We start from the raw sequence: 16,793 nt of genomic DNA on the forward strand, positions 1-16,793 counted from the left end.
CCATGTTCAGGAGGAGATAATGTGAAATACATAAAATAAAGGAGAAAATCTGAAAATTTGTGTACAAAACAAATGGAGAGTTGTCTCAGCCATTTTGAAGCATGTTTGCTCATTTGAGGATCCCAATTTGAAATACAAGACTTTTCAAACTCTCATAACTCACTTATTTTATTACTGATTTTGATGAAACAAGTTTTAGATTGAACCTCTCATGTTATTCTTTCTGATAAGATTGATTCTCTCCATGTATTTTGCTTTCCTTTAATATAACAAATTTGTTGTATCTTTTGCAACAGGTCACTGATAAAATAATGTTAGAATATGTGTCAAGGGGGGATGGGAGAAGTATTAATTAGACATAATGATCTTTAGATGCATTGCTCCCCTACAAAACAAATGTTAGTTAGTTCTGTTAATACTACAGCAAGGTCAAAGATTATCAACCCTTAATGACCTTGGCCTTTTGACCTGAAATTACTTTATACCTAAGTTTTACGAAAAAGGAATTTCTACTTTCAAGATTACCTTTAAAAATATAATTTTTAATGTTTGGCTTAAAAATCATTGACCCCAAAATGATCTTGACCTTATATAGTTATGTGACCTAAAATCCATGGCCAGTGAAACATGAATACCCTTATGCTTAAAGGAGAATGAAACCTTTGGAACAAGATAGCTTGTGTGAAAACAGAAAAATCAAAGAAACAGATCAACGAAAGTTTGAGAAAAATCGGACAAATAATGAGAAAGTTATGAGCATTTGAATATTGCGATAAAGATGTGTGATGTCACTTGTGAACAACTCTCCCAATTACTTTAGTATATATTTCAGTTAAAATGCCTCTTTTATCACATCTACTATCAGTAGATCATGTGTTCTTTCTACAGGAGGGCATGTAATACAGATTTTCAAAGAATGCATCATGGATAGTTTGTATCACCGTAAGAAAAAGCAAAGATACATTTTTGGGGTATTTTATAGTCCATCAATGGGAAAGTTGTTCACATGTGACATCACACATCCTTGTCGCATTGCCAATAGGAGGATCTCCATAGCATTAGTGATTGCAATATTCAAATGCTCATAACTTTCTCATTATTTGTCCGATTTTTCTCAAACTTTCTTTGTTCTTATTCTCTGATTTTTCTGTTTCGACACAAGCCTACTTGTTCCTAAGTTTTCATTCCCCTTTAAAGTGTTTACTTTGCCTTTTTCCCTTGTTTTTTCGAACCAGCCTGTCAAGCAGCAATCTGTCATAACAGGGACCCTATACTAAGTATAGTCGACATAAGCCTACTTGTTTCAAAGGTTTCATTCCCCTTTAAGTTCCATGAAATAGGTTCTCATAATTTCAAAGTTAAGACAGTTCAAAATCCTAAGCTTGATTAAATTTTACATTGACACGGCCACCATCATTGCTATGTCATCCGAAAGGCAGTGACTATGTCTCTCTTGTGCAATGCAAGCAAGACAAAAACAACACTTTGTGAAGTTTGTTTGGCTTCACAAGAGCACAAAATTTGCATCAACTCCAATATATCATTCTAAACTGACTGTGCATACCAACCTAGATACATACGTAATACCCAGAAAAGATCAAGTAGCATTAGTGTATATTCATTTTGTCATTTATTCACATCATATGCAGATAATATATTATTTCTGTAAACTTATTCACAATATGTTGTTACCAATCCTAGTCATACAATGCCCTTAGCAATGGCATAAATCAATACTGATCACTCAAGGCCCATAATAATAATATATAGCATTTGTGAGGTGCCGATTTATCTAGTTTCCTATTCAATGGCGCACTATATATTACCCCGGCTGTAGCTCCAGCTGCTAAAGGCGCTTGGTGCATTCAAGGAATTAATCCTGCCGGGTACCCATTCACCTCACCTGGGTTGAGTGCAGTACAATGTGGATAAATTTCTTGCTGAAGGAAAACACGCTGTGGCTGAGATTCGAACCCATGCCCCTCTCATTGAAAGACGAGATTTGTAACCACTAGACCACGATGCCCCCACATATACACTGAACATGATCTGGACCACAGAAAAGGATAATTTCCTTACATGATTGAAGAAAAAAAAGAAGGAAGCTAGGGTAGAAATAACACTGAAGCCTGAAGGTGATTACTTTCATATACTAGTAAGTACCCCACCCCAAGAAGACAGCCTAATTGCCATAACATACCATTACCATTTCAACACAGTTTTTGACACATTCAATAATGTGTCTTGCAAGTTTTTACTCCTAGACCAATATGTGGTCGCATCTCAAGAGCATTGGGCAAAACTTGAGGAAGTAGTTCGATTTTAAATATTTGCATTTTGCAACCAATAGTCCTACTGCCCGCCTGCCCAACCACCCATCCATTCAACCATGCATTCCTGTATACCACCTTCAAACTTTGGTTGGCAGAGGTATAATAAATTGTTTGTTTAACTATTGTAAAAGGATTGTTAAACACGAAACGTGTCCCGTATGTCTTGGTTGAAACCGGCAACCAAACTGCTAGATAAAACAATTTTAACATATATGAATGGGGACATGGTAACCTGGGTCAGATTTGTTGTAATGAAAGACCCTAAGAATTTGAATTCAACATTTTTACAAACTTACACAGAGCTCCAGCATACATAATTGAAGATAAGATTGTTGGAATATATTAATGTGTCACAGTTGCGGCCACATGTCATGAGTCTAATAACTTAATAATAATAAGTATTTCTAATGCGCACTTTCTAATGAATCATTACTCAATGCTCTACATATAAAATAAACAAAAACATGGAAAATTTTCAAAATCATAATCATCAAACTTAAAATCATAATTCAAGGAATAATGCAACATTTATTTTTGCTTGCCCTGTAAAAATACCCATTGCGTCTGCTCACATTCTCCAATCAGAGGTAGAAAAAATTATTATAATTACAAAAGCATATTTCTCTTTGTAACTGGCCACTAGGTTTGTAGCCAGGTAGGAATCTTTTTTCTACAATCGGCAAGAAAAATTCAATGAAGAATATGCCTGACATATTTTTCACTGTTTTATGTTACTCCGTCTCATCAAAACTCTTTGATTTGACGGTATGACCCATCAATGTTAATTCATCTACTAGCACTGGAGATTCATTATGATCCATATGCCTTATGGCACTCAAAATAAAAAAGCTTTGGAATTCATCCATTTCATAGAACAATTCATCCTATTTTGTGAAGTCACTCAATGTTGAATACTGAGATATTGGTCGACAACAGTTTGAGCACCACCATGCATTTATCACCATGTTATTTTTTCAAAGAGAAATCAAAGTGATTAGAAATCTCATTTAAACGTTGCAGTTCTCCTAGCATCTCAATGTAGATCTTCTGATCAATTTTTCACTGCAATGGGATTCATCATTCAGTTATCCACAGGGCCACAATGCTCTACAAATACATATCTTCCTGCAACGGGCTCCTGAACAGACAGAATGATATGGTTCACAGGTACCAGTGACTTTAATCAAATGGAGCAGCCTCATATATGTGCAATGATTTTATGATTCTAAGTTGATCCAAACCCACCGCATCTTTGGCTGTTTCAGTACGAAAGTGGCTTCTGTCCAAACACATGGTCCAAAACATCAGATTCTCGTAATATTCTTGTCGACCCGACGACCACCTGAAAATGAGATGAAAATACAGGTATTTAGTATGATAGATGGAAAGTTCTCATTTGGTCTACACCCGGTTTGTCTTTCTGTCCTGTCTCATCCCTCATAGTCAAATCCTAGTATGTCTACAATCAACCATTTGGATAACTGCCACTTGGTCTACACCCAGTTTGTTTTCTTTCTGATTAGACTCATTCCACATGATTTAAAACTAAAATGCCGGGGGGGGGGGTGGAATTCAGCTGTGAAATGGGTCCAAATAACCCTGCTTTACTGTGATTTAGTCTAGTTTGTCTATAACCAGTATGTCTACTAACCATTTTGTCTAATTGCCATTTAGCCCATTGACCATGTTGTCTTATTTTAAGTTATTTTCACTGATCCCCTGCTATGCTATGCGCCTAACATCCACTTGCTTAACACCAATTAGTCCATTTGATGAGACAAATTGCAAATTAATCACATTTTTAATTGCAAAATAATTAGTCGATGCAGTGGAAACAATACAAACTGAGCATTAAACTGAATAGAAATTAGATCCCCCCTAAGGGGGTGTTGCAAGAAAATATTTGCGATCAATTGCAAATATTGTGCCACAGTTTTACAACTGACAGATCAACATTAGCTTTAGCAGATCAGATTAAACTTCTTATTTCAAGGAGCAGATTAGCAATCAATCACTAATTCGCAATTAACTAAAAAGACATATGATTGATTTAGGGAGGAAAAATAGACTTGCAATTGATCGCAAGTTTCTTGCAACACCCCATAAGTGGGTATCCAAGTGTCAATTTAACAACAACTAGACCTAATTGATAGTAGTCAAAATGGGGTTAGCATATATATATATATGGTATTAGACATTTTGAGAAGACCAACTGCTTGTAGACCACGTAAATATAAACACAATATATGGATAAATATAAACTATTAAAATTTTCATATTTTACAGTATGAAAAAAAAAAACTCTCTAATCTTCAACTTATCAATCTTCATCATCTCTTTGGGGGAGCAATTTCATTCAAGCGAGAATAATATCAATGCCCTACATACCATACTTGACATTGGCACTGTGGACTAAAGATGAAACCAGTGTATATGGAAGCCCTTGATAAGCTTTCATAAACAAGCATTTGAAATTTGACATCGATCATAATCATTTCTTACCTGAGTGTTTGGTGATAAGGATGCTACCGTCTCTTTGATTTGTTTGACCTCGGAACATGTGACCCCTCCCACCATGAAGACGATGAAGAGAGGATGGTCGCTAGGGCGGGGCTTACCAACATTCATAAATAATCTGAAAACAAGACAGAGATTTGAACATGATAAATACAAAAACATTAAAATAAGACCCCCCCACCACAAAGATGATGATGGGAGGATGATTGAAGAATGTTAGGGTGGGGTTTACCAACATTTATGAATCACCTGAAACAAGAGAAGAAGACATGATAATACAAAATATGAGATATGCGCGACCCCTCCAAACATGACAATAATCAAATGATTACACGACACCTTGAGACATGTTTTTAAGTTTCATTGTGTGACGGGTTGGAAATAAAACATAATTATAGAGCTACAGCATCATCAATCCAGCAAACATGACACCTTCGTCCAATATTTCATCCACGTTACTGATCTTACATGAGCATCCTTTGGAAATTATACTATTTGATATCAGAAGTATAATACAAAACAATGCATAATCAATCAGCCTGAGCATATTTTTTTTTTCAAATCAAACCACGATAAATATCCTTTATCTAAGAGGGCTTTCACAATAGCTTGTGCGACCACTTGGTCACAATATATGTTGCGCAGAATCGCAACGGTTGTAAGCAGTCGCACCACCAATTGTGAAAGGGGCTTAAATTAACATAATTCAGAACCATCCCAATAATATTATCAACATGGAGTAATCTAGACACCAAAATTTTACCTAAATCCTGATTTGAGGAGGTCTCTGAATCCACTTGACTTGTATTCAATATCAACCAGGTCAGGTTTGGATGAATCAAACACACTCTTCATGATTTGTTTGACGAGAGGCGAGTAGCTCGATGGATGCGTAGCAGTACCATGAGCGAATATATCCCTGTAGAAATTTTTTTTAAAGAAATCAAATTGCAGGGTTATCATTTTAGATCTAACATGACATTGGACAACGTTTCATGAAATTATTTGTCTGTGATTATCACTGACAATTGTTACAAGCTATTGAAAATCCTTGCATCTGATTGGCTGAAAGCAAATTAGTGAAAATCACCTGCTTTGTGAAAGGTGCTATCAAGGACGTGGGGTGAGTTTATCATCTCTTTTCTGGGTAGAAGTAAAGTTTCAAATTGCGTTTCAGGGCACATTTTGTGGTTCAAAAATCACTTCAGCCGGAAATGTGCTTGGATGAGAGATAAATGCAAAGCTGCTTTGAAATGCATTTGAACTTTGATCTGTTTCCAGTTTAGGAGAAAAAGCACAAGCCACATCAATCATACAGCCATGAGCCCACACAACCATAACAACAACAATGACAACAGCAACAACAACAATAATAATTATAATACTATCTATCAGAGGCGCACTGTTATTATCAGGCTAGCTTTGGCTCGAACTGCCATTTTCAGCATTGTGCATTCAAGAAATTAATCTTGTTGGGTACCCATTCACCTCACCTGAGTTGAGTGCAGCACAGTGTAGGCAAATTTCTTGCTGAAGGAAAACACGCCATGGCTAAGATTTGAACCTTTGACCCTCTAAATTAAAAGAGGAGAGTCAAAACCACTAGACCATGATGCCCCCAAAATAAAAAGTGTATAAATCATACATGACCCCTCCTCCTCAGCTGCCCAGTGACAATTGCAGCGTTTTTCAAGTCATGACATTGCTTCTAAAGAAATCTCACTATATGATACTTACATGAACCTTTGTAGTGAATTCCTAGATCTTGCTATGGACTTGACTCTCGACATTATCTCCTTGGCTACATTCTGTGCTGTTGCTTCAGATCTCTCATCTTTTACTGTCAAACACAATAAGAATGGCCAATATTTTATGCCAAAATACCATTAAGACAATTCTTTTTTTTTTTTAACTGAAATTAATGTCTGCAGATTCATTCAAGTCAAGCCTTCAATTAAATTTGTTCTTGTTATGTTTCAAATTATACTCCAGTCCCTCTGGATAGGTAAAAAGACAGAAGGCATAACTTAAATGTTTAAGTATTATGCCGAATTTGTGCAGCTCTGCAAGAAGGGATTAGTAGCCAGATAGCCTAGACTGTAACAAGCCCATATTTGATGTAAGAAAGTATTCTCCAGAAATTGATCAAATAGTCACTTAAGACATTATGAACTATGAACTTCTAGTAAAGCCACGGCAGTATACAGAAAGTTTCCAAGGTGAGGTGGGGGGGGGGGGGGGGCAGGCATACATCAAATATTTATTATTACAATTGGGAGAGGAAAGTGATTGTCTTGATATCATCTTGATGTGAGCTGATTGGGGACAAAAGTTGGTGCCCTATAATATGCAGAGGAAGCATGCGGTTTACTCTAATCTCAGATATTATTTCATAGTAATGATGTAGCTTACCCAATAACCTCACAACTTGTGAATCAGTTGGTGCTTGTGTTATGAGTTGACTGATATGTTTCTGTAGCTGGCGCTCTTCATCAAAGCTTGCCCCCGCTTCGTCCCCCATCAGTGAGTAGCCATACACCATCAATTTCACAACTTCTTCCAGTGAGTAAGACCTGAGGAGTGTTTCACAAATATTAAGGAATGACTGAAAATTACACTTAAATATCCATTCCATTGTAGTATATAATGTATCACTGCATTACTCAGACCAAGTGCATGAGACATGCTCTACTGTATATAAATGAGATTTCCTGTTGAATAACATGAATTGTAACTTTAAGTCAGACAAAACTATTTGTGAAACACCCCCAGGGAAAGTTTCACAAAGCTTAAGCCCACTTCAAGAAGTTGCAGTGAGCAATGAATTCAGGAAAAAATCCCTTTACAATAAAGATGAATTGTTATCATATCATTATAAGAAAATCTAACATACATGTAGTTTAAGTAATCCTAGAATAGTTTTGAAAACTATAGCATGGAATCTAAATTCCAGTAATATAACAGCAGTCTGAATAGATGACATCATAATTTGGCCACCCATAGTTAAGCCATTTAGACAAAGGTTTAAAAAATTGTAAATATGGATTACTCAAATCATAAGAATAATTTAGGAATATTGACATTTTAAATAAAATGTGTGATCTAGGGAGTATATGCAGCAAATAGTTGATCATCTGATCAATTTTTATCTGAGCCAATCGTATGGAAGGATTTCAGTAGCTTTTTACAAATAGTCAGTGAAATCACTAACTGTTTCATGAAATGCTCCTAAGGTAATCAGGGTGGACATTCTCAAAGGAACAAAGAAGATTGTCTTCCCATCCTCATAGAATTAAAAAAAAATACTTTTAACCTTAATTCATATAATAATATTACAATTTCTCATACATAGTAAATAAAGTACTTATACAAAATAAAGTATACAGCAATATAACAAAGGAAAATAATATACATCGCGACATAATTTTTCGAACAAAAATTATCCTAACCCCTAAATACAAACAGAAAGCAATTACTTTCACTCGTATTTACCGTATGATGTAATCTATTCTAAAACATAAGAATTAAAAAAAATTCCAAACAGATAATAAAAATCAATATATGAAATAATTATTTTAATAGAGAGAGATGTAGAGAGAAGGTTATACCATTGTAAAAAAAATATCTTCATATGTCATGTTTGTAAGACGGTATGACTACAGAAAAAAAAAATCTCTATGTTTATTCTTAGAAAATAAAGTATAAAGCAATCCAAATAAGGATTTTATATATAAAACATACACAAAAACAAAACAACAAAACAAAAACTATAATGTGAAAGAAGAAGCAGCCGAACTGCATATGCTACATGAAAGTACGCCCTCTACTGTTTAACAATGTTACATAGAATTTCTATTACCTGCCCTGTTTCACTTGGTTCTGTAAAAGATCCAGGATAAGACTGGTGACTGAAGGGCCGTTCCCTTCTCCAGCATTCTGAAGGAGCATTTTCTCTGTAGTTTGTAAATCATCCCAATGAGAAAGGATCGGACTGGTGAGTGTCTGGACACAGGCAGAGGCTACCTGAAGCAGGGGACATGCATTGCGGAAGGCTGTGGGATTGTTCCTGTAGTGAGGGTAATGATGATAATCATAATAATGATAATGGTAATTTCTACATAGTGTATGCTGCTGCTGCTGCTACTACTACTACTACTACTACACTACTACTACACTACTACTACTACTACTACTACTACTACTACTACTACTACTACTACTACTACTACTACTACTATAACTAATAATAACTATAATGATGATGATGATAATGATGATGATGATGATGCTGCTGCTGCTGATGATGAGAACAATACTACTACTACTACTACTAATAATAATAGTGGTAATAATAACAATAATAATAGTCAGTTTTACAGGGTGTCTAATGAAAATGATAAAGGTCATTTATACAGGGAACAATATACGAAACAGTAAATTTCATATATATCAAAAACATCATCAAACCAGTGACATTAGAAATCTTGAAATAAAAAATAATTGACATTTGAATGAATACCTTGATTATGTTTGCATACCACTGGATGACTGGATTACACTGTTTGAAAACGTAGCGCAAACTAGCAGGTGTTATCCACTTCACATTGAAATAACAACTTGTAATTCATCCAAACTGCTTCAACAAAGTGCTATTTTCATCTTTTTAACTTGAAAGTTCTCATGTTTCTTTTCAAGCAGATGGACCTCAGATAAAGACAAAAACTGACAATGAAAATGGAACCACTGCTAAGATTTATTATGTTTCTATTTGCTATAGTTGCCCATACTTGAAATTATTGAGATGAGATTGAAGTGAGTCGGCATTGATGCGTCCAATCTTAGCAGCCGAGGGATCAAAGGGAAGCTTCTCTCTCGTTATTGTCTCTACAACTCGTCGATTTACATCCATCAGACTTTCCTACATAAAATAAACACATAATAATAATAGTAAATGCAATTTATTAGGTGCCATATCCATCTCGTAAGAGATGCTCCATGCGCACAAGTAAAGGGGAGGGGGCAAACAATATAACAAATTAAACAAATAGCTAAAAATCATTGATAAAATGAGTTATAGAGGTAAGTTTTTAGCTTAATCTTAAATGTTTCGACAAACTTGCTATCCTAGGTATCTTGTGGGAGGGAATTCCATAGCAAGGGACCTGCATAGATGAATGCCCTTTCCCTCACTTTGTTTTTTTATTTTGGAACTGAAAGAAGACCTACATTAAGGTGTATTTTACTAAATGAATCTAACAGTGGTGTGCGCAAGACTAGCACTCACAGCTGTGCATCATTTGTATACTACTTTGATATTCAAACAACAATAAAAACGATGAAATGTAATACATTATACAAATTGCAATTAAGGGTGAAGTGCCAGTCCTAGTAGTGGAATTCTTTCATCGGTCTCACATGAATTATTATTCATTCCTGAAGTTTCATCTACACATCATAACATGTGTATGGAATATTGTGTGATTCGCTTATGACATCCTCTAAAAGAGTGAAGAACAAAACTTTTAAAGAATAATGACCTTTTGTTTTGATGTGATGAGAGTTTGGAGTAAATCCTGTGATTGTTGATCGGCTGGGTGTGCCAAGCAACCTGGCAGTAGAACGCTAGGATTGTATTGACTACAGAGAGATGAAAACAAATCAATAAGGAACCTTATAGCCTTCATTAGGGAGTTTTCACAATCACTACCAAGATGCTTTCTGGAACATAGAGAATCTATTGTTAAAAGCCCTTCATGAAAAAGCAGTCTTTGTCACAAAATTGGTGAATCAAACAGCAGTTTTGTCTGGATAAACAACATATTTGCAATTTTTTGTCAGCTCTGAAACTTAGGATGATCTGCTGTTCCGGTTCACCAATTTTCGACAAAGACCTCTCAGCTGTTCATTGTGATTTGACAGGCATTTTCAATAGATTTACTATGTTGTAGAATCTGTCCCCATTGCAATTGCGAAAAGTCTATACAAAGCTATGGTAAAGGGTCACCAATGTGAAATATACTCAAGTATCCTCTTGCATGCCAAACTCATAGAACCATTGATTCTTTGTAAAATTTTGAATGGTAATTTTCTAGATATTATAAGCAACTTCTCACAGCAAATTTCATTTTCTTTCAAAAGGTAATTTTTGAGCATATATCTTACATATATGATCTCAGTCATATTTTTAATAGCTTAACACATCCTAGGCATATATTCTGAACTCCATTTCAACTTAAGTCCATGGTCTAAATCTGTGTTAAAACTATTAAGTCATTAAGCGGGGATAATCTAAACACAGATACACACCATGTTCAGAACAATCCCCACTTACCGAGACATCCACCGGGGATCTGTGTGCGGCTGTGTGATTGTTCCAGTCATTTAAAATTTTGATGTTAACTCCCTGTAGCTTCTTTGTGATTGAGCCAATCACTTCAATATTCCTTGAAGGACATTGTGTAATAAACTGGAAAGTTTGTTTAATCCCATCTCATTTTCATTGGTCTTTTAAAAAATATTTTTTTCAACCATTTTTTTAAACTTTGGATTCAGACACCAATCTCTTAATTATTGACATGTACAAGATAAAGATTATTGAAGCAAGCCTGTGTGAAAATATTGTTCATTTTGACTGAGATGAATTTGTGCAGAGCTCTTGTAAAGTTTGATCCATTTCTTTTGGAACCAAGTTTACTTTAATCCCTAACATTCACTGAATTACACATTAATATTCTACCTTCCAGCAGAGCACAGGGCAGACATGTCAACAGCGACATCACAAGAATGGCCTTCAAGAGGGGTCAGGGCAGACATGATCCTATCAGCGAAGGAGTCTCTGCCATGTGTTGTGGGTGCTACCATGTCAAGGGTTCTGTCAATGAAGAGAATACTGGCTCGACTGTTTGCTGCCTAGTCAAAAAAGACATGATTTGCAATAAAATTTTCATAAATCTCTAATCACCATAAAATTATTGTTTCTTGAGACACTTTTAGACACTTTTAAGAGGAAGGTACAGGAAATAGAGATAAAGGAAAGTTAAGACTGAAAATAAGAGGGTGAGAGCTGGCAAAGGCTGATTGTCATCATATACATGTTATTATACACAACTGCACATAAATGAATGAGAGAGAGCTCAGCAAGAATTAGTCAAGTGTGTGTGGTGTAACATACATCATGGGTTAAAAAATTGCCTGATTCATCCTCTCTTGAAACCCAACATGCTTTAATGATACACACATTTTTATATGATTCAATATATTGAAGTCAAAACAAATTCCATGTTCTCAACTTTCACTATGTGTAGTGAAAAACATTTTTAAAAACCTGCAAGGAAGTCATATGATAATGAAAGGCCTTATCAATGGTATTGTGCAAGTCTAGTCAGTATATGAGTAGAGTATCAGATATATGTATGCAGATTCAGCTGGTCAATGGGTTATGCAATATCTTTTAATGAATACCACTTCAATCTGTATTAGAATCTCAACTTCTGGGTCAGGATGAAATCAAATACTCTTAGTTCTTAAATTACAATTAAAGAAAGAAATGGTGCATGCACAACAAATCTTTCTTCCAGATTCTTACTTTTCTTCTTGCTCTGGCAGAAATAAGCTGAGCTAACTCTCCTGCAATCAGCTGACTAGTTGGTCCCAGACAATAGATATCTTCGTTCACGTCAAGAGTCTCACACAGGCAACTCAGGGTGGACACAACCATCTGGAATGTCAATGACAGACACTTTGATATGATCTGTTTTCATTCACAAATTTGGAGGGACAGACCTTCATAGGTTAATGGCCTCCTGTCTGTGCCTCATGTCCACCACATAACAATTTTTGCTTTGCTTATTTTTTTCATTTTGTTGTTGTTGTTATATACAACATGTATTCATATTATTGTCATCATAGTCTTTATATTTAATTATGTTTATTTCAATGTATTTGAGATTTTTATGAAAAGTGGAAAAATTGAACTTGATCTTGAACATTTCAATATCACAAAGTGAAGAAGATATACATACTATTCAAAGAAAATACAATGTGGTTTCATAACAAGTTTTTAACTATTGAATTATGAAACTTGAATGAACAAATGGACAGATCAGGAGTATGATACCCCTTCAATTATGTTTAGCAACCCAAGTATTTGAACTTTAAAATACAAAGGAAATGCTTTGCTAATGAACTTTCACACCTGGAAGTTTTAGCCAGCGTATATGTCAAAGTAGGCCTATACCAAGCCGTTTACATTTATCCCATTTATTTGCAGGAAACTCTATTTTCATACTGAAAATTGAAATCTTGATACCACAAAAAAAAGATTGATTGATAAAACAGTTTGCCTTACGTATATGTTGCCTAAACGTCCCAGGTCCCATTTTAAAGAAGACTTTATATTTCAACAAATGCACAACATCTATAATAAGTTTACTACCAGCCAATCAAATTGAATGATTTCAGTAGCTTTTAACTGTTATTGCTAATTTGTTATTATAACAAGTTTTGTGAATCAGGTCCTAGTTGTGACAGCTACTTTACTTGCCTTGATGTCACATTGTAATGCATCAGGTAGCATACTGATATCAACATCAGATAGGCCCTCAGGAGGCTTCCTCTCAACCTTTAAGTCAAGTATAAAAAGAATCAAATTAATTATAAGCAAACAAAAAACAGAAAAAGGGAAGAAATTGAACATGATACAAACCCCCTTGTTATGAAGAGTAACTGCTTTTAACAAGAAATAAAATCTAATATTTTCTTCTTACGTTTTAGTCAATCAATACACAGATAACTATATGAAAGAAAGTAACATATTAAACTCCTTATCTATCCCCCTAAAAATGGAGGACAAAATGGGAAAATTATTAATTTAGCTTTTTTCAAAGAAAAAATGTTTGTTAACAATAATAAACCATTCTACATCAGAAAACACATTTTACCAATTATCAATTACATACATCAGATGATAACAGGACTGTGATGATTTATTCATAACCTCAGTTGAAGAATTCAAATTATTAAAGTATTATCTTTTCAAAAAGATTAAAACAGGAATTTGAAAATTCACATTCAATCACAACATTCATGAAGGTCTATAGTCATTCCCTTTTAAGAAAAATGATAAATGAAAGAATCTGCAAAATTTTAAACATTTAAAAAATAAATAATAAAGAATAAAAGGTTGTCATTTTGAAGAGTAAATGCTCATTAAACTCACATTGGCTTGTATGTAATTCCTTATGGATACCAGATCAATGTCTAAGAGAGGAAAGAAACTGGTGAATGATGGCAAGAAGAACAAGTTTGGTGACACGCAGGCCACTGAGAGAGGAATGTGTACCACATCAGCTTCATATACAGTCGTCTGACAAAAAAACAAAAAAAATGAGGTAAGTGAATATCAATGCAATGGTATGATATTCATCCTAATATTTAATAAAGTTTACAAGCAAATTTCAAAAAATGAATAAAATATCATCATATAATCTACAAGGATTGCTATAAAACAATTAATGTAATTGGAAAAATGAAATCTACAAACTAAGCATTAAAATTATGAGTTAATCCTCCAATGGAAAGTAACTCTCTTTTAGTTTGAAGGTAAAAGTATATGTTTAGGAACAGGGTATGTCACCTTCCATGACAATAAACCAAACTGCCATGTACACTTCTCTTTTTGTTACATTTGGTAGTTTATAAAATGAGGCTCAAGACATTACATCAAGAGTGAAACAAGCATTTCATTTTAAGTCTGATCAATAGGTAGACAAGAAATATATATATATATATATATTTGAAAACCTTTACATCATTAATTTAATCAACTGACAAAATACAGTGTATTCAGTAATGAGAGATGTGTATGGCATTTAAAAACTCTACTAAATGAATAAGAGGAAGAAATTGAAGGATGGGGATATAGTGGAGACAGATAAAGAGGAGAAATGAAACAAGAGCAAGATGTTTTCTTCATCATCTCCTCCTGAAGATGATGAAGAAGAAACAATTGGAGGGAGAAAAATAATACAAATAATAAAATATTACTTTGTGTCTCATCCATCCCCTCATTTTCTCCTCCAGCTCTTGGAAGAGAGACTGGTGACCGCTCCCTTCTCCACCTCCTGACTGTGAACTGCCTGATAGATGCTGGTGCAGGGATTCTGGCAGAGTTGTGATCAGGACACAGTACTTGAAGTGACTGGCACATATGATATCTTCTAGGATCTCTTGTGTGGTGGTAGTGATTTGGTCGCTGATGATGAATACTGCCTTCACTTCATCTTCGGTACAACTCTAGAAGAAAGGATGACAGATTGGGTCTAGTTATAAATAACAAGGGCAGAGCTATGGTATTTCTAGGGAAGGGGTGGGGGTGATTTTCAATCTGAATTGAATAGGTGGACTATAACTTATGAGTTAAAGGTCCCTAAAACTCCCCTCTCCTGGGGGGTGTTTCACAAAGATTTAATTATGACTTAAAGTCGCACTTAAATGCCTAGTTGTGCGCGGTATAAAAGCCATGACCGCATTGGTGAGATCATGCAAAGAGGACGCGCATTATTGTATATTGATCAATTAGATTGCACATTGCATTTCAGATACGCGTCGGCATTTAAGTGCGATTTAAGTCACACTTAAATCTTTGTGAAACACCCCCCTGGTCATCATTAAACATCACAGATCCCTTTTAAACTTCTCATCTTTACTCCATGCAAACTACCGGTATTGTCAAACTAAAAATTAAAAGGGGAACAGAGTACTATACCTGGACCCGAACATCATTATAATTTATATCATAACCTTGTTGTTCATTGAATGAGTGGACCCGAACAGACTTTCGGTAAGAAGAGTTACACCTTTTCAAAGGCTGTTCAGTGTTCTTCCAACCAAATTTTGATTTTCACATTTTCACGTAAAAATTCTAACAAAGACTCTGTCAAAGTTATTCAACTTCAAGTACAATCTCTGTGCACTAACGTTAGCTGGGCTGTGCTCATGATCCTCACTCACTCAGCTCTGACTCATCAACTTTCATGACTTTAGCTTAGCCTGCCTTAATTCTTAAATTAGGGCCCAACTTATAATTAGGCTTAGCACAAGTCAATATATACACAAAGGGCCTTTGAGACAAAGCAGAATTTTTACGATACGTTTCCCCAGACCCAGCAAAATCCTCCATTTCTACTAACACTTATAGTTATGCATGTAGGATGGGGGGTTGGGTGTCCGGACATGTAACAGAAATGAAGCCTTGTTTTTATTTCAGGAATAAACCAAAAATATAGGTTGAATAGTTTTTTTTCACCAACAATATTTGTTCTTTATATTTTCTTATATTCTGTGCTAAAAAAAATTAAAGACATTGCTTGTAAACTTTTCAAAATTGAGAGTAAAAGTCATGTGTCCGGACACCCAACCCGTCCGGACACACAACCACTGGGTATACCTCGAACGATGAGAATTCCTTCACGTTCTGACAGCCTGCTTGAAACAGCGTCGCGGCCCCGGAGGTCCAGTGGAGCGCTTCGGCGGCGGGACCGTCCAGGAAAACCACAGACCGCGGGACATATGGAATGACTGTTCTCCAGTTGTCCTGACAACTTTTCACAAAATTCTTACTCGACATTGTGATTTTACTGTTGTTCTCCAATAAATATGAGACCAAATATTCTGTATTAACTACTCGATATAATGGGGAATGCAAAGTAAACAATCTCAACCACGTAGACGAAATTGTGAACAGGGGGCTGACATCTTGGAAAATTGTCAGGCTTTTCTAAATTATGATTTTATTTTGAAAATTAATTTGTAATAATTGATCTTTTAAATTAATTTTTCATTAAAAAATATTATTTCTTATCATACAATTTTTATTTAATACATTAAGTACAGTTACTATGTAAATTAATCTAAAAACATATATATTGCTTAGCATTGTTTGAT

The 16,793-nt window shown here is 35.0% G+C and overlaps 1 protein-coding gene across 1 annotated transcript; it reads right to left on the minus strand.

Moving 5' to 3' along the window:
• Positions 1–1,607: 1,607 nt before the first annotated feature.
• On the minus strand, positions 1,608–16,638 carry LOC129277973 (sec1 family domain-containing protein 2-like). The gene is made up of 14 exons (XM_054914163.2): positions 16,297–16,638; positions 14,895–15,143; positions 14,068–14,214; positions 13,393–13,470; positions 12,436–12,567; positions 11,587–11,759; positions 10,388–10,487; positions 9,638–9,768; positions 8,710–8,916; positions 7,263–7,423; positions 6,588–6,690; positions 5,614–5,769; positions 4,836–4,968; positions 1,608–3,675 (listed from the first exon to the last, which is right to left on the minus strand). Exons 1-14 carry the CDS (start codon positions 16,474–16,476, stop codon positions 3,595–3,597), a joined length of 2,031 nt encoding a protein of 676 aa, XP_054770138.2. The 5' UTR covers positions 16,477–16,638; the 3' UTR covers positions 1,608–3,594.
• Between the last annotated feature and the right edge of the window lie 155 nt (positions 16,639–16,793).

Source organism: Lytechinus pictus, chromosome 15 (genome assembly GCF_037042905.1).
Source record: "Lytechinus pictus isolate F3 Inbred chromosome 15, Lp3.0, whole genome shotgun sequence".
Classification (NCBI taxonomy): domain Eukaryota; kingdom Metazoa; phylum Echinodermata; class Echinoidea; order Temnopleuroida; family Toxopneustidae; genus Lytechinus; species Lytechinus pictus.

What these genes read in the sequence shown, in the direction of transcription:
- LOC129277973 (XM_054914163.2), bottom strand. Translation starts at nt 16,476, where the DNA reads ATGTCGAGTAAGAATTTTGTGAAAAGTTGTCAGGACAACTGGAGAACA. An exon ending in CATTACAATGTGACATCAAG is followed by an intron (nt 12,568 to 13,392) that starts GCAAGTAAAGTA and finishes TTGACATTCCAG; the next exon opens with ATGGTTGTGTCCACCCTGAG. An exon ending in ACAAGTTGTGAGGTTATTGG is followed by an intron (nt 6,691 to 7,262) that starts GTAAGCTACATC and finishes TGTGTTTGACAG; the next exon opens with TAAAAGATGAGAGATCTGAA.